General features: G+C 35.6%; 1 protein-coding gene across 3 annotated transcripts in view; it reads left to right on the forward strand.

Moving 5' to 3' along the window:
• PEX7 (peroxisomal biogenesis factor 7) overlaps window positions 1-24,029 on the forward strand; it is an 86,142-nt gene that overhangs the window by 18,679 nt on the left and 43,434 nt on the right. For all 3 annotated transcript variants that reach the window (XM_072825071.1, XM_072825070.1, XM_072825073.1), the window contains exons 6-8: window positions 11,699-11,805; window positions 13,214-13,327; window positions 14,852-14,907. In XM_072825071.1, coding sequence (XP_072681172.1) covers window positions 11,699-11,805; window positions 13,214-13,327; window positions 14,852-14,907 — 277 coding nt within the window. The remainder of the gene's footprint in view (window positions 1-11,698; window positions 11,806-13,213; window positions 13,328-14,851; window positions 14,908-24,029) is intronic.

The raw sequence follows: 24,029 nt of genomic DNA on the forward strand, positions 1-24,029 counted from the left end.
GGGTGACAGAAATTGGGCCGACTCAAGTAGTATTTAAAAATGATTCTATAAGATGTCCAAGAGGTGAAGAGAGAAGGATGAGTAACTCCCAGATTCCTGCCAAGGATAAATCAGTGGGTGGTTAATGTCATAACTGAGGTAAGAAATATGTTTGAAAGTTTTGTTTTAGAACACACTCAGCTAGTGGCACACACGGGATTGTCAAGGAATTGGTTGAGTTTAGAGCTGAGAAATCTAGCCTCATAACTAAATCGTGTCATTGGCTCATACATGGTAACTAAAGCCTTTCCAGTCAATTGGAGCCCCTGGGAAAGAAACCTTAGATAAATAGAAGAAACCTTAGACTAGAGTATGGGTTGACAAATGACTGCCTTCAAATCAAAATGACCCACTGACAAGTTTTGTAAACAAAGTCGTAGTGGAACACAGCCATGCACACCCTTTTACAGGTTGTCTGTCTGTAGCTGCTTTTGTGCCATAGTGGCAGAGGTGAAGAGCTGTGGCAGAGGTGGAATGGCCCTTGAACCCCAGAATACTTACTGTGGGGCCCTTCACAGAAAATGTTTGCTGACGCTTTGTATAAAGAGTCCTGAGGGGAGATCAAGAAGTGGAAGCTTTTTTGTGGAGTTTGGTCATTTTGGGGCAGGAGAGAAGAAAATAGCTAGAGGAGCAGGTAGAGTGTGTCTAACATTGTCTCCTCATTTAATTATCCAGCATCTCCAAAGAGGCAATCAGTAGGATAATTGTTCCTTACTTGCTAATAAACTATATCAATGCCCTCAGTTGTTGAACTATGTTGAATGTGATGTAATGTCACAGAAATCCTTTCCTTTTGGGATCCCTGGGTGGCGAGGCGGTTTAGCGCCAGCCTTTGGCCCAGGGCGCGATCCTGGAGACCCGGGATCGAATCCCACATTGGGCTCCTGGTGCATGGAGCCTGCTTCTCCCTCTGCCTATGTCTCTGCATCTCTCTCTCTTTCTCTGTGACTATCATAAATAAATAAAAATTAAAAAAAAAAAGAAATCCTTTCCTTTTATGTAATTATTTTTTTATTCTAAGAATTGAAAATGACCAAATATCCCTAAATTTTAAAGTATTATTAGGTTGAAAATGCTCAGAACTGGAAATCTTCAGGTAAATTGTATATAAATATGTCCATTATATTAAGCAATTTCTTAGATTCCAAGATAATAGTAAATTCTGTGTATAGAAGTTCAGTTAAGCCAAAAGATGTTTAATGATTAAAATTAACAACATGGTTTTCTAGAGTGAAAAACAGTATGCATATAAGATTATTACTATTATTTTAAAAATTTCTAAGTTATCTGAGTCACAGTGTTTTATCCATGACCTGAGTTAAATCTTTCCTGAGATCCCAAATCTTTTGGGATGAGACCAGTAATATATTTTTCCTTGGCACATTTCCTTCTCAAAGCCTAAATTTCTTGTTTGATTTCTTAAAATTTTTCTGTGGCACACCTAATTGTAAGGCTGGGTGTGTAATAAGTAAGTGATAGCAATATTGATATGCTTATTTGAATTAACTAATCCTTTAGCTTACCTATATAACTTGAGTTATCTTTATGCTTATAATTTAGTGTAAATGTTAATGAGTTTCATGCTAATAGTGAATCAAATCTGTATGATGACAACAGTTCATCATAATGTTTATAATTTTACTATAGGTGAAAAGCCCTAATTCAGAGAGTATTAGTGCAAGTTCAAATAAAATTCTTTTAAGGATGTGAATTAGATTGACATTAGCATCATTTTCTTTGAGTGGGGAGGCTCTTTGGTCTAATATCCTACAGATTCAAAGGAGTCATTTCAAACCCTGGATGGAATTAGTGGTATAAAATAGATCCATCTTCAAAATGAGACATACTTCCCTTCTAGTGAAGCAGTGAAGACCTGTCTGCTGGGAGCTCTAATTGGCAGCATTCATAATAAACTGGAATTAATAATGAGTATAATTTACACATTTAGAAAAGTATTAAGTAAAACTCCTTAAACTACTGATAGGCTTTTAAAAAAATTCTTTTACCTTACTATTGTATGTAATTTTGGTAATGTATATTATTATATAAGGCTCTAAAATTATCTTCCTTGTTTTTAATCATTGCTCTTTTTATGACCTTGACCAAATATAAAATCTGATGGTGACAAAATCTTGAACTAATACATCTGCTTTTAACTGTCAGGCAAAATTGTGTTTATTAGCCTTCATTTGGACTGAATCACACACATATAAGGCCTTTTAGATTGGCCTTTTGTGTTAGCATGGTGTACATAATATTGAATTTGGATGTTGCATACAGAATATTCAATGGTATGGAACTGAATAGCAGGAAAAGACATTGTGTGGAGAGTTAGCAATATAATCACAAAACTTAACTATCTGCACATTGTAAATAGGCAGTATGTAAACAGTCTTTTACCATCACAATGTCCATTTGGTTTAATAGAAGAAAAGATTATGTGTTTAATGACATTATCTTCATGTGTTCTATTAGAAATAAATATAAATAGTGGTCATATTAGCCAGGACCTCTTTGGTTGAGTGTCAAAGAAATTCTGAACCTAACCACCCTAACTTAGAAGATAATTTATTTGCTTGCATAGTTGAAATGTCTAGAATTACATCTGGCTTTATACACATGGCTGGATGTAAGACTTAGAGGATATTCTTGCCATCTCTTCTGTATACTGTTGAGTTGGTTTTGGATCAAGCATCATATGAAAGGAAGATGGCAGCAGCTCTAACCCCTCTATCCTTTCTGGTTTCTGTCCAGTAGGAAAAAGTGCGAGAATCCCTCTCAGACATCTAGAAAAGTTTCATTTTCTCCCATCTGATGGTCCATGTGAATGTTTCTAAACTAATCACTGTGCCTAGGAGAAGGGCATGTAAATGTTGATTGGCTTGGGCCCAGTAGAGCTCCCACAGTTGGGAATGAGAAATGAGAAACTCAGACTCTAAGAATGGAAAGAGTGAATAGTGATTAGGTGGAAGTGGCTCCATATGTTCAACGGGCCAATATTCACTGAATTGTATGTACATCAACCCTTAAAGGGATTTCATGAAAACCAAGCACTGGATCTGTGAGCTATAAAATATCTTTCTTTTTAAAAGTTGGATAAAGTAAAGCCATTTTTCTGCCAGCTTTTATCATTTTAGAAACTCATTGGAAGTTTTATTTATTAAGCATTTGCCATTTTCCTGAACTATTCCTTCATAATGATTTTTTTAAAAAAGATTTTATTTATTTATTTACGAGAGACACACACACACAGAGGCAAAAACACAGGCAGAGGGAGAAGCAGGCTCCATGCAGGGAGCCTGATTTGGGACTCAATCCCTGGTCTCCAGGATCACGCCCTGGGCTGAAGGCAGGCGCTAAACCCCTGAGCCACCCAGGGATCTCCATAATGATTTTCAAATAGCAGCCTACTTAATAAAGTTGAAAAGATTTAAAGTTTTTTCTTCTGTTCTACAGGAGGAGGGTTTGTGGTACAGTAAAAGATGGGGCAAGCTCTGAAGCTCTCACTGTGCTTTTGCCATTCTGAGTGAGATGAGAAAATTTGCTTATCAAGCTATGTACAACGTATTAGGATTCAAATGAACTTCTTTGCATATTTTCTTTACTTGTTTTCATACATTTCCTATAGGGCATGTGTATTGTGTATTCTTTTTCATAGCCAAGTCCTTACACAAGCAAACACTAAAATATTTTTTATTGCTATTATTTAAGATATGGGGAGTAACCATCTTACTAGGATTTTAAAAACATATCTAAGGTCAATTTTGATTGTTGAGAGGGACATGGGCAGTGAATCAGATATTAAGTGAATGTCCACTGTTTTCTGCATGATACATTGAAAGACACTGGAGATACATTGAAGAAGAAAACAGGGTTCTTGTCTTCTTAGAGCTATAATCCAGTGGAAAAGAGAGATTCTAAGGAAAAAAAAAATTATAGCAGTGGATAATGCTAAGGAGTGTGAAGTTCTTTGAAGAGGTAAATAGTAAGTATAGAGGTTAGGAACATGGACTCGAGCTGGACTGAGACAAAACTCTTCTTTCACCAGTATTACCTGACTTCAGTCCTCTGACTCTTCATTCCTCATTTGGAAAACAGGGGTGATGATAATACTTCCATCGTGGAGTTTTAAGGAGGATTAAGTGAGTTAATGTGTGCAAATGGCTGAGCACAGTACCTGGCACAGAGTTAGAGCTCTGTAAGTGTTGCCTTCTATTATTAACATGTGTGCTCAGAATTCTGTGGAAACATAGCTAAGGCTGGTCAGGGAAGCTTCCCTGAGGAGATACTGTTCAGGCTGCTACCTAGGAACAACTAAGAGTTGAGAGGTGAGACCTGGAAAACAAAGAAACGGGAGGGAGCTGGTGAGAACAGATCATATTTGAGGAACATCTGAATGACCATGGCATGTGTATGTGCTTGTAGGAATTTGCGGTACTCTTCTGAGGAACTTGCTCTGGGTAGGATCTGGAATGCATGGCTGTGTAACACCATGTGAGGCCAGTGATCCTGAAATCTGGCTAGCTGTCAGAATTGTTGGGGAAGCTTTAAAAAAACAACAGAATTCTGGCACTAAGTCCTACTGAATCAAGTACCTCTGGGAGGCACATTTTTTAATGACCCCAGCTGAATCTAATGATCAGCCTCATTTAGAAAGCACTGTTCTAGTCTTCGGCTTAGCTCTGTTCGAGATGCCAAACTGGTAGTTTATTTCTGTTGATATAATGGGAATTGCATGTTTGTTTTAATATTCATCTCCTTTTAAAAAACTGACAGAATGGTTTTGGTGCTGAATTCAGAGAGGGAGTGGTCTCTGTAGTTTGAGAATGCCCTAGTTGCTTTTGTCCTCAGTTTTGAGTTACACTATGGTCTTTATTAATTTTCCGACTTTGTCTTCTTGCTTACAGACAGAAGCTTTTTATGAAACATAATCTTTACATTAAGAAATCTCAACTGTACATTTCATGGTTGTAAAATATTTGTTTTTCCAAATATTATAAATGGCGGAAGTTGGGATGCCTGGGTGGCTCAGTGGTTGAGCCATCTGCCTTCATCCGGGGGCATGATCCCGGTGTTCGGGGATCGAGTCCCACATCAGGCTCCCTGTGAGGAAGCTGCTTCTCCCTCTGCCTATGTCTCTGACTCTCTCTCTGTGTCCCTCATGAATAAATAAATAAAATATCTAAGAAAATAATAAATGGCAGAAGCTTATATGATAGGCAGTCAAGAGGTACTTTTATGTCTAATCCTGTGGCACACATATGGTTAATTATGCCACTCAACTGCTCAGAGCAGTTTATATTTTAAAATAATACATGAGAATATAGCCCTGAAGTCCTTCTAAGTATTTAGTCACCTTCAAATTTAGATGGTGTTTGCAAATCTCAAAGTAAATTTTTATCATTGGTTCAGTTAAGACAGGCCAAAAAGGGGTAGTTTTTAGAGACTTGATCTAGATTTACTTTCCAAAGCAGAGTTATCTAAGGATATTGCATTTTGTCTAATTCAAGAAAGTTGATAATAGGACAGAGTTCATATTTTTAAATTATATGAGATAGAAGGGAAGAATTTTTGAGCTCATTACATAAAGAACATTAATATGAAGTAGACTTTTTTTTGAACAAAGAAAATGAAGTTACTGCTATTACAGACTCCATGTAATTGCATAAGTCATAGCCAAGCCTGAATGAATGGGTCCGGTAGTTAAAAAACAAAAAACAGAAAACAAAAAAACCACACTTCATTCTACTCTAAGAAAAAAGTCATATTACATTTGATAAGCATCTGGCATTTCAGTTCAATTCAGCTATTTGGACCCAATATGTATCCTTTTTGCTGCTCAGTTCTTCACATTGTAGATTCGGTGTTGACCCTCATTCTCCTTACTTACCTTCCTCCTACCTGCCACGGTTTGAAATTGGACATAGTAGCAGCCAACATTTCCTATTGCATACTGTGTGCTCAGATTCACTGGTTCTGCTGCCACTGCAAGTCTGCAACTGATAAGAGAAGCTGGTAATTCAGGTGGGTCCGTGACACTATCACAGGGCCCTGGTAGATGTCTGGCTGACAATGAAAGGCCAGTTGTCTGGAAAATGCAATAAAACAAAAACAAAAACAAAAACAATGTGAATACAGATATCCCAGTGGCTAAGAGTTGAATGAGTCATGGTACCATTGGGTCAGAAGCTGTCTCTCCTACCTGGAAAACAAAGTGAGGAGGATGAACTGCCAAATGTGTGCAACAGAAGTGACTGTAAAGTAAATGGAATGCTTAGCTTCTTCAGAGCAGTTTTTCCTTTTTGTGTCGTTTAAGTTAACTGCAAGGGACAACCCAGGCCATGGCTTGTCTGTGTATGGGAATGTTGCTTAAATATGATGGTAAGGAACCAAAATACTGTCCCAGAGAAATATGTAGTAGCTACTCATCCAGGATTTGTTGTTTAATCTTTTTTTTCTACATATATGTTATATGAATATGTTATATATATATATGAATTAAATTTTTAAATTTAAATTCAATTTAGTTAACATATATTGTATTATTAGTTTCAGAGGTAGAATTTAGTGATGCATCAATCTGTTATTAATGCCCATCGCCAGTTACCCCTTTCCTCTACACTCTCCCCTCCAGTGACTCAGTTTGTTTCTTAGAGTTTAGAGTCTCTTACCTCCATTTTCATCTTATTTTATTTTTCACTCCCTTCTCCTATGCTCATCTGTTTTGTTTCTTAAATTCCACATGTAAGTGAAATCTCTGACTGACTTATTTCTCTTTGCATAATATCCTCTAGTTCCATCCATGTCATTGCAAATGGCAAAATTTCATTCTTTTTATGTATGTGTGTGTGTGGATATATATAATCCATTCATTTGTTGATGGACATCTGGGCTCTTTCCATAGTTTGGCTCTTGTGGACATTGCTGTTATGAACATTGAAGTGCAGGTGCCTCTTTGAATTGCTGTTTGTATCCTTTGGATAAATACCTAGTAGTTCAATTCCTTAATCTTTTAGTGAAATATAATACAAGGAACAGTGCATTATCTTAAGTGCAAAGAATTTTCACAGTGAGTAGATCCATGCACCAGTAACCCAGATCAAGAAAGAGCATTCTGAGAGGCTCCCCCACCCAATTCCAGGGTGACTACTGTCCTGAATTCTAGTAGCATAGAATAATTTTGCCTATTTTTATACTTCTGTGTCAGATTTCTTTTGTTTAACATTATGTTTTGTGAGACTTATCAATAATGCTGCTGGAATAACAGTTACTTCTCATGGTCTTGTCCATGTTCATTGTAATGTTTTGATACTCTAAACCATTCACATACACATAAAATGTAATTATTAGGATGAACACGGCATATTCAACTTAAACAGTGATTTAGTTGTGGTTGTAGCAGACTTTTTTTTAAGATTATTTATTTATTCATGACACACACACACACACACACAGAGGGAGGCAGAGACATAGGCAGAGGGAGCAGGCTCCATGTAGGGAGCCCAATGCGGGACTTGATCTGGGTCCCCAGGATCACAACCTGAGCCAAAGGAAGATGCTCAACTGCTGAGCTAGCCAGGCAATCCGGTAGCAGACTTTATAGTTTGACTTGATGTTAAATATAAATTTTTGAAAGCTGACATACATCATTTAAGTATTTCCTATGTTTTAGTGGAAGCCTTGTGCTGTATCAAGTGTTTTTCTCTGGGGCTAGGCTTCTTACAGGCTAACGCTTTAGGGGAATTTCGTTTGCTCCCTCCAGGCTAGTAAGGGGTCTCCTTTACCTATAGGTAATGGACTTTCTTCATAGAATTTATTGAAAAGCAACCTGAGAAAGGGAAGGAGTACTTGAACAGCTGCAGGACACATTTTCTGTCTTTAATCTGGACTTTTCTCTGCTTATTGACTTCACTCTGCAAGCTGGCTTTCTCCAAACAGTGACACATATGGCAGCCATGTTTTCCTCAGTGTTACAACTTGTAAACCCTGAGAGGTAATGAAATTATTTTTTTCAGTTATGATTAAAAAAAAAATCCCAGGTATCTACCTTTAACCTGCCAGCTGTGATCAGGACAGGGAAGAAGGTACTAAGACTGGTCATGCTTGGACCTGTCCCTGGGTGCTCAGCTGTGTTGAACCATAGGTCCTTCTAGAGTCACATGGTGAGAAAAGGATGCTTTTCCTACACAAAGTGTACTGCTGGGAAAACCAAACACTAGACATCTACAGCCTGCTTTATACTCTGAAGGCTAGGGAAAGCCTAGAGATCATTTTATCAAAGCTATTTAGAATTTTGAAACAAATTTTACTGACTGGTGGCTAGACATTGACTATAATAGGGTCCCTGGAGTTATTTGAAGTTTTAGTCTATACTAATTCTGAACAGCTTCCATTTGGTACTTTGAAATTTCTCATTCCTTCCCATCCCTACCATATTTAGCTAGACCCAAAAATGTTAGTTACTCTCTCCTATAAGAGTGGTTTTCAACTTTTTCAAAGTAGGAAGCTGGGAAGAGGGTTGGGAGATGAAAAAAATGAGTGAAGGGGAGTGAGACATGCAGTCTTCCAGTTGGGGAGTGAATGAGTCACAGGAATAAAAGACAAAGCATAGGGAATAGAGTTAATAGTATTGTAGTAGCATTGTGTGGTGACAGATGGCAGCTATACCTATGCTGAGCACAACATAAAGTATTGAGATGTGAAATCACTATGTTGTACACCTGAAATTAATGTAACATGTATCAACTGTATTCAAATTTTTTTTTAAAAGTAGGAAGATTGTATTTTTTTTTAAAGATTTTACTTATTTATTCATGAGAGACACACAGAGAGAGGCAGAGACACAGGCAGGAGAAGCAGGGTCCCTTCAGGGAGCCTGATGTGAACCTTGATTCCAGGCCTCTGGGATCACTCCTGAGCTGAAGGCAGACGCTCAACCACTGATACACCCAGGCGTCCCGGATTATGATATTTGTAAATAAAAAATTACAAATCCCACAAATAAAGCAATAGTAGGTATATATGAATCCATAAAAATGTAATGAAAGTATTACAAAAGCACAAACTAAAGGATTGCCAAGTTCATGATTGTGGTGACCTCTGGGCAAGGAAGATGGGGAATGGGATTGGAAATAAAGGTTTCAACTTTTCTTTCTTTTCTTTCTTTCTTTCTTTCTTTCTTTCTTTCTTTCTTTCTTTCTTTCTTTCTATTTTATTTATTTATTTATTCATTCATTCATTCATTCATTCATTCATTCATTCATGAGAGACACAGAGAGAGGCAGACACACAGGCAGAGGGAGAAGCAGGCTCCCTGCAGGGAGCCTGATGTGGGACTCAATCCCCGGACCAGGGATCAGGCCCTTGAGCTGAAGGCAGACGCTCAACCGCTGAGCCACCCAAGGGTTCCTGTTACTTTCATTTCTAAGATAACTGTGGGGCAGATATGATAGTATGTCGTGTGTGGCATGAATGTATGTGAGGTTTTTTTTCCTCTCAATTTATTGAAAAAACATCTAAATAAAAAGAACTGCTCAAGATTCAGCCGACGTTGGCTGTCTGGCAGGTCTCTTCCAACCTGAGGAGGCAGCATGCCGGCTGGGGAGCCTGCCTGCCTGGGCTTTTGTTGCAGATCCTGATACCACAGCCTACTATCTTGAGGATATTATTTCATCTCTACCAGCTTCAGTTTCCCCATTTGTAAAGTGCTACAAAAATTGCTTTTTGTGTTATCAAAATTTCTACCTCACTTACTATGGTTTTAAAAAGTTAATACAAACAAAATGTTTAGACTATCATCTGGCACATAGTAAGCACTCAATAATAAATATTTGCTTTTATTCATGGTATTATTAATAGGAGTAGAAATGACTTCTAATCATGGGTATGCTATTTTATTTTTAAACACATCTCATTTAAACTTGATAAGGTAAATATTTTATCACAGGTGAGGAAAATGAGAACCAGGGAAGTTAAGTAACTTGATTAAACATCAACAGGGACCAAATGATTGAGTTGGATTAGGACTAAAGCCTTGGAATTTCAGAGCCCCCATTTTTAACCTCTGCATTTCATTGCCGCCAACAATTGAATTCTTATCTTTCTTAAACAACTTCCACAGAAATCAGAAAAAAAATTGTCTAAAATTTGCTAAATGTACCTAAATGACAGTATGATTTAGAATTGGGAACATAAGTAAGCAAAACAGACTTAAAAATTTTAGCATTATCATACACCATATATTAGAGTATCTGCTTTGTGCTAGAGACCATGGTAAGTGTTAGAAACTTTATTACTCTAAATTCTTGGACAACCCTGCATAGTAGGCATTCTGTTTCTCTTTTAGAAATGAGGGATCAGTCTCAGATATTATGTAACTTGTGCAGGATCCTGTAACTGCTAAGTGGAGTTCCAGACCTTGACTGCCATTACACCATAGCCCACACATTTTTTTTATCAAGTTGCTTCAGCTTTCTCTCAGCATCAGTGACTATAATTTACTTGTTTTATATATATATATATATATATCTTCCTCCCCTTCTCCCCTCCCCCCCCCATATCTGCTGAGCTTTAGTCATCTGGTCATATTGCTGTCTCCTTATAGTTTATAAAAATCAAAGGCAAACAGCCTGTAAAACATTTAAGCAAGGATAACTTTGTGAAACTAAGCAATGTAAACCATTTTTGTAATAATGTAAAATGTAATTCCTAAATTTTGCCAACTTATTTTTTCCAAGGAGAAAAATATGCCTTGGGCTGGCCTATTAAGATGTAGTAAACATAAACAGTAAGATTAAAATTTTTCTATTTTGTCTTCGTAGACTGCCCACATTTAACAGTAAAATTGCTAGCATTTTGTTTTGTTTTTTAAAGATTTTATTTATTCATGAGAGACACACACACATAGATTCTATTTATCTATTAATGAGAGAAGCAGAGACATAGGAAGAGGGAGGAGAAGCAGGCTCCATGCAGATGGAGCCTGATGCAGGACTTGATCCTGGGACTCTGGGACCACGCCCTGAGTCAAAGGCAGATGCTCAATGTCTGAGCCACCCAGGCATCCCAGCATTTTGTTTCTTATAGACTGTGCTAGTGGGTTATTTGCTGGAAACTGAGGATTTTCAGGGCCTTTTCCTGTCCTGGAGAGACATGTGCTATATGTGTGTATCAGCCACCTTGTCTGTACTTGTCTCAGTGTGAAATTCAGATTTTCCTGTTTTGAGTTGATCTAAAAACATTGTTATGACACATTACTTTTTGTGGTTGATCACTTTTAGTAGTTCTATGCATTATTATAGTTCAAAACCATATATGTGGGGGTGCCTGGGTGGCGTGATTGATTAAGCATCCGACTCTTGGTTTCAGCTCAGGTTGTGATCTCAGGGTTGTGAAATCAAGGCCCACTTTGGGCTCTGGGCTCACTGTGAAGTCTGCTTGAGATTCTCTCTCCTTCTTCCTCTACTGCTCCCACTTGTATGCTCTTTTTCTTTATCTAAAATAAATGAATAAATCTTCTTTTAAAAAAACGAATATATGTATGCATATGATATAGAGATGGAGGTATCCTAACAGTAAAATAGTGAATCATTATGAATACAATATCACTGAGCATCCAAGTGGTATGATGGGAAGTGACCAAGTCTTCATCTTTCACCAGGTGATCAGACTCTGAGAATTTGGGATGTGAAGTCAACAGGAGTCAGAATTGTGGTTCCAGCACATCAGGCAGAAATTTTGAGCTGTGACTGGTGTAAATACAATGAGGTATCCTGCCTGGATCTGTCCTGAGCTACTGAGCCCTTCCTATTGTTGAAATGTTCTAGATTTTGTTTTCTTTTCATTTATGTGGACTTTGGTAATGTTTATGGACCATTATGTTAAATTCAGTCCTTTTCATTTCTAATTGATGATTGTGAGTGACCTGTATTAGCAATAATTGGATTTAAGTGCACATAAAACAGGCAGAGTAAGAAATAGAAATTCTCAAAGTTCAACAGTGCAGCCTTACTTGCTTATTTGGGAAGCTGCTTTACAATTTATGTGATTTTTTTCCCCCTTATTCCTCTTAACCCCACCAATTTGTATCCTCTTCTTTCATTTCCCATTCATTTTGCTGGTTAGTCTCCTGAACACTTTGTAACTTGCTTTTCAGTTTGACAGTCTACCAGTTTTTAAAATTTTATTTCATCTTCCAACAAACTCCATGCTCCTGTAAGTTAAGTGTCACTTTGTACCTTTTTGCAAAGCTTCTGTTAACCACAGGAGCATATGAATTCAGAATAGAAATGGATTAAACATGTGTTGATATAGTGTTTATATACCTGCAGTGGTCTGTTGGCTGGGACAGACACATATGCCTTTTTTCTTGTCAGTTTTAATTACCTAATGGAAGTTAAGAGAGCATTATATTGGCAGAAGTCTTTGAAAAGAAATAAAATAGATTAAAAGAAAATAGAGTACATTTTCAGTTATGATACTTGATCTAAATAAGTTTCAGAACTTATGACTGCAGTTCAAATCTCTGTCATCATAAATGAGTTTTCCATATAGAAAATGAATTGTGGACTATGTGTTATACTTTTGGGAATTCTAAAAAAGATGCTGATATGTGGTTGAGAGTTGTTAAAATTGTTTTTGTTTTAAATTATTGGAATTTTTCCTCAAATGAGTTAACCATGAAATGCAGCACATCCAGACAATCAATTACTGCTCTGGTTGACATGGAATGGGGCTGACTGTGTACCTAGCACCTGGCCTCTTCAGCCGGGAACTGCGGATTCACCGAGGGCTCTAGATAGATTTGTAAAGCCTGAATAGATAGGAGACTCACCACTACTGCAGAGCTTCTCAGATATGATTAGATATTGTATAAAGACATGGCCCATGAGAGTGGGGAACAATGATTGGATTAGATTTAGAAAAACATGAAAATCAAATCTGTACCCTTTGCTTTCCCCCAATATTCCTCGTTAACAGGTCTATTGCCTTTTAAGGCCTGGTAAAGCCTCAGAATACCCTGAAGAGAAGGGTGAGCTTATTCGTCAGACATCATTTTTAAACCCCTATGTACTTACTGATACTACTAAAGGTAGATTGGAGAATCCACAATGCCATTTGAGACTAGGTTGTTCTGATATGTTCAATGCTCACTTTTCCCTGGTTCGTTTTGCAGAATCTGCTGGTGACGGGGGCAGTTGATTGTAGTTTGAGAGGCTGGGACCTGAGGAATGTACGGCAACCCGTGTTTGAACTTCTTGGTCATACCTATGCTATTAGGAGAGTGAAAGTAAGTGTTTATTTTTTCTTTTTATATATATAGTGTAAATATAATCAGTGAAGTACATAGAAAACACAGTTAGGGGTTGGGATTATTGATTCTTTTTATGCATATCTCCATTAGCCAATTAATGGTGATGAACAATGAAAGCTAAAATAAGGTAAAATATTTGAATAATTATTGAATGAATTGGGACAATGTATTCGATTGGTACCAGCGATTAAATAGAAATGTTTTTTCATTCTGTCATTTCCATGCTACTATTCCTTTTCATATTTTTATCTATGGTAATTCACTTTTGGTATTCTTCATAATTTTGCATTCAGTGGGAAGGTCTTTTTGTTGAAACTTACAGAAAGGTTTCTTCTTCTCTAACACAATAATAAATATGAATGTTCACAAAAATTTGGGGTATAGAAAATTTTCCACTCTGCCAACAGCAGAAGACGAGATAAAGATAACTTTTTTCTACTGCCCCCGAGAAATGTGCCTGGTTATAAGGGGACTTATGTTAGCTTCCTGGCTTTTAGTGGTAGGTTTTGCTAAGTCACTGTGGAAAACATCTTATTAAATGACATCTCCCAATCTCATTCTTTGTTTTATTACACTAAGGGTAAAGAAGTACTTTATTGATCTTTTAAACCAGATAATTGGGTTATTCCCATTTCAAAAACTCTAAATTTCAATTAAATTAATACTTTAAATTTTACTGGTTGCAATTGAAAGTATAAGACCCAGTGCCATGTTGTTATTTTTAATGGCACACAGGTTTTAGTAGTTGAAAAATATTTTCAATATTTATTTCACAGTGCTTTTGAGAATGAAATTGGGTGATTTACTGAAAGTGTTTTATAAACTATAAAGCATATTCAAATGTAGTTATAATTATGTTATATAGCTATTATTAAAGTACTGGGAAGAAAAAAAACTGAAGAAATATAATTATAAAGGACAGCTTATTAAAGTATGTTAATTACTTATCTAAAATATATTAGTCTTTAAATTTTTAGTTTTTGTCCTTAATGTCCTTTTCATTAGTTGTGATATGCAAATAGCATAAAAATTCTTTTAAAGATGTTTTTATTTAACATGTAGATAATGATTTGATATACGTGCTTATAGAGTCAAAGATGTATTCATAAAATTGGTAAATTATATAATTATGTATTTGTATGATGACATACTTAAGTCCCTTATATTTGTTTGAGTCATTTTTAGATAGCAATTAGGAAATTGTATTTAATTTTTCCAGAATAGCAACTCTTTGGGAATATTTTATCCTAAATAAGTGCTAAAAAGCTTGAGGAATGACTTTTCTTTGGAGAATTGTAAAAGTGAATGTTTTTCCTGCAGTTGATACTACTAAAAGGCAAGAAGATTCTTGCCTTGAATTAAAGCATATAAGGTTTGGGGAAATGTAATTTTAAGTGACGGTCTTGATTAAACTTTATTGTGGCGCTCCTGGGAATGACCTCATGAAGTAGCATGGTATAATTATAGCTAACTTAAAAAAGTTTTGTTTTGTTTTTATAGTTTTCACCATTTCATGCTTCCGTTCTGGCCTCTTGCTCCTATGATTTTACTGTAAGGTACAGTAGTTTTTGATAAGTTTCATTGTGAAATACCAAGTGGCATTTGTATCTTTTCAATTTTTATGAAAGATAATATATTTATTGTACTAATATGGAAATAATCTGAGCTGGGCACATTTGAATATTTGCCACTAGTATTAATATTATATTTGTTCTGTTTTTATGATCTGACCACATACACAAATTCTTTGCTATTTAAAGACAGCCTGGCTGTTCTGTTTAAAAGCCTTTTTTTCCTGATAATTATTCCTGTAGTAACATCTTTCTACACAACAGGCTGCATAAATAATATCTTAAATTTAGATTTTAAAAATTGCAAAATTCCATTTCTTCAGGTCTGATTATATGAATCTTAAGGCTGATGTTGTTATAGTTGAAAAAAATCAGCAAGGGTATATGTATGTTTGTGAATATATGTAGATGAATGTATATATCTGTGTGAGCACATCCACATCTATGTATGAATATGTGTGTGTGTGTGTGTGTGTGTGTCTAGCCATATGTCCCAGTTCCAGTACCACACAATGCAAGATTTATTCTGTTTTTTCTTCTTTTCCAGATATGTAACTCCTAATTCCCATTATCCACAATACATTGACTTTTTGCAAACCCTAGAAAGCTCAGAGTTGTTTCAGAATTGCAAAACTGTGCCTCTGTGAAACAGAATTGTATTTAGTTCACATTTTAGAACTTTTTTCCCCTAGTCCAAACACTGTGTTTAAAGGTTATTTAGGTTAATTCTGCTCCCCTCCATCAATGTGGCTATGTCATTCATTGGAAATACAGTTTGATTCATTTGTTTCTGTTTGTACTCAATTTTAGGATTTCATGCCATCCTAGTTGATTTTGTCTATTTTTCTGAGCAGACAAAATAGTAACATGGTTGCAAAGTCAAGATGTATGTAAAGGTATACTCAGAAAGGTCTGTTTCCTCTATTCTTTCCAACCCATTCTGTAGGGTCCTATACCCTGTAATAATCAATTTTGCTCTTAATGTTATTAAGAAAGTCACAAGGAAGAGAAAATACATTTACAGTACTGTATATATATTGAAAAAAATTGCCTGTAAGCAGACCCACACAGTTCAAATTTGTGTTGTTCAGGGACTATATAATAGTTTATATTATATAGTTTTTATAAAACTGTATGTATAGTTTTTATATATATATAGTTAATTTTATATATATATATTTGTCATGCTAAGTAAGTGTGTATCAATTCTTGAGTCTTTTTTAAAGTCAAGAATTGATCTTAAGTTTTATCCAAGGCTTTTTCAGCATCTGTGAAGATGATCATGATTTTTCTCCTTAGAGCTATTAAGGAATTACATTAATGAGTTGAACCAGCCTTGCCTTCCTGGGCTAAATCCCTCTTGATCTTTGCGTATTATTTTCTTATGTGGTGTTGCATTTGGTCTGCTAATATTTTATGTAGAGCTTTTGCATTAGTATTCAAAGGTGGTATTGGCCTACAGTTTTCTTTCTTTTGTTTGTTCTTTTATTTTATTTATTTTTTTGTTTATGCATTGGTGTTTTACTTGTTTCATAAAAAGGAAGTTTTCCTAGTTTTCAAAGCCCTGGAACAATTTGTACAACAGAGATTATTTGGTCTTTGAAGCCTTGGATGAATTCCCCTGGGAAACCATCCAGGCATGGTTTTTTTTTTTTTTTTCTGTGTGTGGAGTACTTCTTGATAATTTTCTTTTTTTTTTTTAAATAACTTTATTTCTTTTTTTTCAACTTTATTTCTTATATGAAAATTGGTCTATTTAAACTTTTCATTTCTAATAGGATCAGTTTTGGAAATTATCCTTAGCTTATAGATTTTCAAATTTATTTGTTAGAAATGTCTGTAAAATAGTGTCATGACTTTTTAATTTCTCTTGTTTCAATGGTTATTTCACTCTTATTTCTGATTTTGTATGTTTGTGATTTCTTTAAGTTATTTAATGGTATATGTATGTTTTATTTTTCTTCAGCAAACAAGATTTTGGTTTATTAATTAGAACTCTGTTTTTCTATTCATCATCTCATTAATTTCTACTTTTATCATTGTTATTTCTTTCTTTTTACTGTCTTTGGTCTTACCATGTTCTCTTTTCAACTTTTGAGCTGGGAATTTATTTTTATTCTTTCATTTTGTTAATAAAATGTTTATGAATTTTCTTCTAGTTACTGTTTCATTTCTAGCCCCAAAATTCTGATATACAATGTTTTCGTTATCATCTTTAAAAGATTTGTAACTTCTGTTTGTATTTATCTTCAAAGAGTTGTTTAATAGGAAGTTATTTAATTTCCAGATGAAAGTACTTTTTAATTTTTAAAAATTTGTTAAAAATTTCTAGTTTTATTGCATTATGATTACAGTTTTTAGTCATTCTGTTTTATAGAATATACTGATTTTGGGAGGGGACCTAATAAATGATCAGTTTTTGTGAGTGTTTCATAAGCAATTGAGTAGAAGGCATATTCTGTATCATCAGACAGTGAAGTTCGATATGTGACATAAACTACTGATTGCTGTTTAGATCTTCTGTATCCTGTTTTATTTTTTGTTTATTTTGTACTGAGAGTGAGATGTTAAAACTATTATCAGTGGGCTTCTTTCTGTATTTCCCTGCAAATCTTATAATTTGATTTCATAAAGGTAGATAGTGTAGTGTGTTATTTGGTGCATAGATATTTATAACAACCATATAGTGAATTGAGACTTGTAGCATCAAAGAGAATCCTTCTTTGTCATAGTTAATCCTTTTTAGCTTTAGTTGTGCTTTGTCTTTTACCCATGTCCTTGTCCCTGCTTTCATACTGTTTCCACATTCCAGGTACATCTTTTCCCATACCTTCATTTTTAGCTTTTTTGAAACATTTTATTTTTGATATGTCTTTTGTATAGAGCATATACAAAAGTCTTGCTGGGTCTTGCTAGGTGAACTAAATGAAAAGTCTTTTTATTGTCATAGTCAAGTTTAATCTATCCATATTTCTTGATAAAAACATGTCTGGTATCAGGTCTGTCATATTATTTTATGTGGTGACTATTAATGTATATTATGTTATATTTGCTGTTTCTGTATATGATGTATTTTTTGTTGTGTTTTAGAGGTTTTTTTGCTCTTCTGTTTAAATTTTTTTAATATTTAGGTAAGTTTTTGTCTATATTAGTGCTTACCTTTGGTATTTAAAATTTTTTAATGTCTTTATTTGCCTGTTTTAAAAAATTTAACCATTATCTGACTTGTGAGTTTTTAATGGTATTTTGACTCCTACTTATTGCATATAAAGCAAACAGTGAATTTATTCTACTTTCCTTTTTTCCCCCTTTCCCTTATTCATCAAATTTTGAATTATTTTATTTATAATTTGTCAGACCTTGCAACATATAACATATATTATTTTTCTACTCTTGTTTTAATGTTAGATATACAACTAAGTATATTAAATATCATCAATCTTTTTGCTGAAATTTCCCCATCATCTCCTAGTTTGATGAAGTTTATCTTTTAGTATTCCTTGAAAAGAGTTGATGTGTTCAGAATTCTCAGGAGCTCTTGCATGTTTAAAACTATTTCTCTATAGCCTTGTTCTTAAAGTGTAGCTCATCTGAATATAAACTCTTCAATTTACATTTCTGAAGTGTTTTGAAAATGTTACCTCATTTTTGCCTCGCTTTTTTTTTAAATTTTTTTATTATTATTTTTTTAATTTATGATAGTCACACAGAGAGAGAGAGGCAGAGACATAGGCAGAGGGAGAAGCAGGCTCCATGCACCGGGAGCCTGACGTGGGATTCGATCCCGGGTCTCCAGGATCGCGCCCTGGGCCAAAGGCAGGCGCCAAACCGCTGCGCCACCCAGGGATCCCCTGCCTCGCTTTTTATATTGTTTTTGAGAACTAATGCCAGCTGGAACATGGGACATAGCTCATTGAGGTTCTGTTTTTCTTTTTCTTTTTACCTGTAATTAGAATTTCATGTGTGTTGGAGGCCTGTGTTTTGTATAGTTTTTTTTTTTTTTTTTTAGAGAGAGGGAGAGAGAGCAAGTGTGCACATACTACCTGGGGGGAGGGTCAGAGGGAAAGGGAAAGAGAGGGTCTCAAGCAGGCTCTATGCCCAACGTGGAGCCCATCACAGGGCGTAATCCATAATCCTGAGATCATGACCTGAGCCGAAATCCAGAATGAGATACTTAACTGAGCCACCCTGGCACCCCAAGTCTTGTATAGTTTTATTTGTTCTTGTTCTGTATTAGTTTTTGTGAAGATGCTCTAGGAGTTTTGGATTTGCATGGCCACACTGCCTCAACTACTCAGAATTCCTCTCTCCCTTACTTCTGAGTCAGTAATTGGTATGGCAGAAACTATATAACTTTGTTCTGTGGAATGTATTATGGAATAGAATAATTTATAACAATGCCTTGAAAGAATATATTCCCTAACTTAAAAAAATTATTCAATACAAGCATGAAGATAAACTGGGAAACATAATTACACTGAGGCTTCCAGCTATCAGTTAAAAGGATAACCAGGTACTTTTTTTAATAGTCTGTATAAAATAGTAAGAACTTGGCATGGGAGCCAAAGAATGGCAACATGGCAGACAGGAAGAAAACCTGGCAGTTGCTTGCCATCCACCCCCAAACTTTTCAAAGCTGTAATTGTGAGCTAGATTATTGGCTGGAGGTTTGGGTTATAAATATGGACTTGAAGGCCATTAACTTACTGACAGTTCAGTCCACAACAATGAATAAGCCCAAGGGAGATAAGTTTAGAGAAAGAGAAGCAAAAAACAGGAGAGAATTAATGTTGGAAGAAAGAAGGAAACAGCCCACCTAAAAGAGAGCATGCAATATGCCACAGAAACTTTAGGAGAGGATTTCAACCAGATGTGGATGGCCAGTGATGTGAGATCCTTTGGATGAGCTGAGCAGTATGAAGAGTAGAACTTTCAGTTTTCTCTCTTTACCTAGTGTCACTTGTGGGCTCAAAAGAGATTTCTGAATATAGAATCTAGTCCTTGGATTTCAAAGACCTTTCTGGTGTTTGAAACTGATCACTGGAGATTTGACCGAATGAGATGGGGCATTAATCTTTTGATCTCATTTTTAGCGTCCCTAACAATTTTAATTGGGTCTTTCTGGTTTCAAGGTATTATTAAGGGGCATATTAAATCCATTTCTGTCCTGTTTCTAATTAAAGGGAGAAACCTAGTGACTTAGCTGTACTTTCTTTTCAGAACTGTCATCATGATCTTAACCCTACTGGCCATTCCCCTTTTTATTTATATACTTGAGTTTCCTTAAAGACCCAGTTGGGAAATGCTTTACTTTTGTAGATGGTAGATTTGTCTCAGATATATCTGTGAAGCCTAGACTTTGAATGTGAACTGTACTATAAAATCTTGTAGGTAGCTAAACATGCCCCAAACCCATCACAATTTGAAGTTCAATCACAATTCATCACAATTTGAAGTCTTACTTTTCTCTCTATTTCTAAGAATTAGGTTTTGCTCCTTTCCTGAATCCTGAGCAAGACTGGAGATTGGGGGATAGATGTTTAGTGCTTCTAGAGAGAGGAATGGCTTCTTTGACATGCTGCAAGATCAAAAGTGTCATAGCTGTATTTGTAAGCATTTGGAAAGAGTGAAATGATAATTAAATAATACAAGATCCTTAACATATAACTGACAAAGACATTTAATACAGTTTTCCTGGGCAGCCTGGTGGTGCAGCGGTTTGGCGCTCTATCTATCATCAGACATGAGTCTGATGGTTGTTTTCAGGACTCTGTGAAATCACCCCTTTTCCCTCTTATATCGTTGTTCTCCAACTCCCTACTGCTCCCTTAGCCTGTAACTTATTACTTTATGTCCTGTATCTTCTTTTAACTTCTCTCTTACATTGCTCTTTCCTTTCTAGCCAAGCTGTTAGGGTCTCCTAAGCTTCTGTACACCAGGACCATTTTAAGGTCTTCATGAGAATATTATCCCCAGTCAAGCCTGAAACCTGGAATCCTTTCCCCCCCCCTGCAAAATTAGTTAACATTTTCTCAATATGAAGTGGATAAAAAAACTTAAGTCAAATTCCATCACAGGCAGTATGTAGAAGCGACATCCTCTTTTTTCCAGAAATAGAATTTTAATTTTAACATACATTATGGCTACTTTACTGTTCCACGTTCATACTAAATATAACTGGAAATTAATAATTGTGTATTTCAATATAGGACTATCAAAGTCTTTATTAAGAGAATGAAAGTAAGTAGTAAATGAAAAGGAGATCATTTTTTAAAAGATTTTATTTATTTATTCATGAGAGACACAGAGAGAGGCAGAGACACACACACAGGCAGAGGGAGAAGCAGAGGGCTCCTGTGTGGAGCCCCACGTGAGACTTGATCCCAGGACCCTGGGATCAAGACCTGGGATCAACCACTGAGCCATCCAGGTGCCCTGAAAATCATTTTTTAAAATTTCATTTTTGACTCTATATATTTTGTAATTCTCAAAACATGCTGAGAATACAACTTTAGTGCTTTAACTATAGTAATGTCTTCTGTGAGTTTAGTCTCTCGTTGTTTGTGTGTGGTGACTACACGGTGGAAAGATCAGAAAAGATACAAAGATACGTTTTTGGTAGATTTTTTTACCCCATGTGATCTGAGTTAAATTTATCCTCTGAAGAATTTTAAATCTCATTAGATTGATGATATTTTTAGTGTCAGAAAACTCATTTTCATAAAAAATTTTAAGACAAAAGACCAGTAATAATAACCTGTTTAATTTTCAGAACTGATAATTTTACAGATAGTATAGATTTTGAATGGCTAATTTTTGTAACATAAGTTCTTTAAATATAAGTTTTCATTTATTTGTCCACTTTTACATTTTGTTTAGTTTTTTAAGCCTTTAAAATAATTCATATTGTGGACATTATGTCAAACTGATGAAGTGATGGATATCTTAGTATTATGGAATTCAAGTGTCATATTTTTGTTTTATGTGGATATGTTATCATATCTAATAGAAAAAGCTTTCAGTCCTTTACCTGCATAGTAGCTCATTATGTTTCACTGAATAAATAATAAAAATCTAAAAATTTGTATGTAACATAGCATTTGAAAGTAGTGTGTTTAGATTTAATAAAGACTCTAACCTTCATGAAAAACATCAGAACTCCCTTTAGCTGATGGGCAATATACTCTATAAAAATACACATTGGTTCTCTCACTCAAGATGGTACTAAATTTAAAATATTTCATAGTGAATTATTTCCATTCTTCTGTGAATGTTATTACCATAGATTTTAGCACATTATATTCTTCTTTTTTTAAAATTTAAATTCAATCTAACAACATATAGTATAACACCCAGTGCTCATCCCATCAAGTGCCCTCCTTGGTACCCATCACCCCATCCCCACCCCTTCCCTTTCGCAACCCTTTGTTTCTCAGAGTTAGGAGTTTGTCTTCCTCGCTATTTTTTCCCCACTCAATTTCCTTCCTTTCCTTTATGGTCCCTTTCACTATTACATTATCTTCTTCTGATGTACTCTCCATTAGGCTACTTCTTTCTCCACTGAGCCATGTTTGTTATGCCAACCATGCGTAAGCATGATTTGAGTTCTGAGTGCTTGTGTTTGGTTTCATACTAAGTGACTTGTTTTGTAAACACAGTCAGAAATCAGCAGATCCAGTATGTATGACAGCCAAACAAAAGGAAAAGCTGTTATAATTATGTTTTTTCATTAGAAAAAGCAACATTTTGTCTCTTCCAGGTGTAACAAATATTTCTCAGATATTTAAAGATACAACTTTTACAAATTGATAAAACAAATATGATAAATTTAAACTCAGAGTGATACTCTTCAGCTTCATGATACTTTTATAAATATTCTAACCTTCCAAACATTCTTTGTGAATAGTCTTTGGTAGTAATATACCAAACAGTAGTGGGTTTTTTTTAGACTTAAAGTATTTTCAGCAAGAAAAATATGAAGTTAGTTTTAATTCCAGTGTTTTCAAACTGTGTTCATCCAAGCTTGTATGATACGAAATTTGCTCTGTCTATACCAGCAACATTAATGTTTCCAATCAACTGTTAAGCTACTTTGGTTACAGGCAACCTGGGTTGCTCAGTGGTTTAGCGCCTGCCTTTGGCCCAGGGCATAATCCTGGGGACCCAGGATTGAGTCCCATGTCGGGCTCCCTGCATGGGGCCTGCTTCTCCCTCTGCCTGTGTCTCTGCCTCTCTCTCTCTCTCTCTCTGTGTCTCTCATGAATAAATAAATAAAATCTAAAAAAAAAAGAAAAAAAGCTACTTTGGTTACAAAATGGTAGGGCTGTACTCTGCTTTAAAATTCAGGCATTTTAGGGACATCTGGGTGGCTCCGTTGGTTGAGCATCTACCTTTGGCTCAGGTCATGATCCTGGGGTCATGGGATCAAGCCCCACATCTGGCTCCCTGCTCTGTGAAGAGCCTGTTTCTCCCTCTCTTGCTCCCCTGGCTTGTGCTCTCTCCCCCTGTCAAATAAATAAAATATTAAAAAAGAATAAAAATAAAAAAATAAAATTCAGGCATTTTTATAGAATGCCTGTTATCTGACAGCCCTTGTAATAGATGGTTCTGAATATCTTGCTGATGAAATGATAAAAAGCAAAGGCCTAGAGAGAAGTAGAAACATATTTTGGGAGTCCTGAGCATGTCATATGTGTTGGGGTTAGTGGGAATAGCAGGGAGACATGTAGTTACAAATCCAGATTTGGGGGTAGTGACAAATATGAGTTGAATGGGCTAATTGTGGGGTGGCACATTCTTGGGTAACATAGAAGTTAGGACCCAGACTATGGAGCCAGGCCACCTTTTACTATCTGTATAAAGTTGCATAAACTATTTTAAAACATTATGCTCAATGTCCTCTTCTGTAAAATGGAGAGGATAATAATACCTACCACACTGGTTTATTGTGTGATGAGTAATATCCACAAATGCTGACACATAGCAAGAGCTGTGTAAGTGTTTGCCACTATGGTCATTAATACACTGCCAGAATGGATAGTGACAGAAGACCATCTATTTGGAGTGGAGGCCCATTTCAGCTCTAGCCTTCAAGGGTGAGATGATAA

The sequence above is a fragment of the Canis lupus genome, chromosome 1, assembly GCF_048164855.1.
Source record: "Canis lupus baileyi chromosome 1, mCanLup2.hap1, whole genome shotgun sequence".
NCBI lineage: Eukaryota > Metazoa > Chordata > Mammalia > Carnivora > Canidae > Canis > Canis lupus.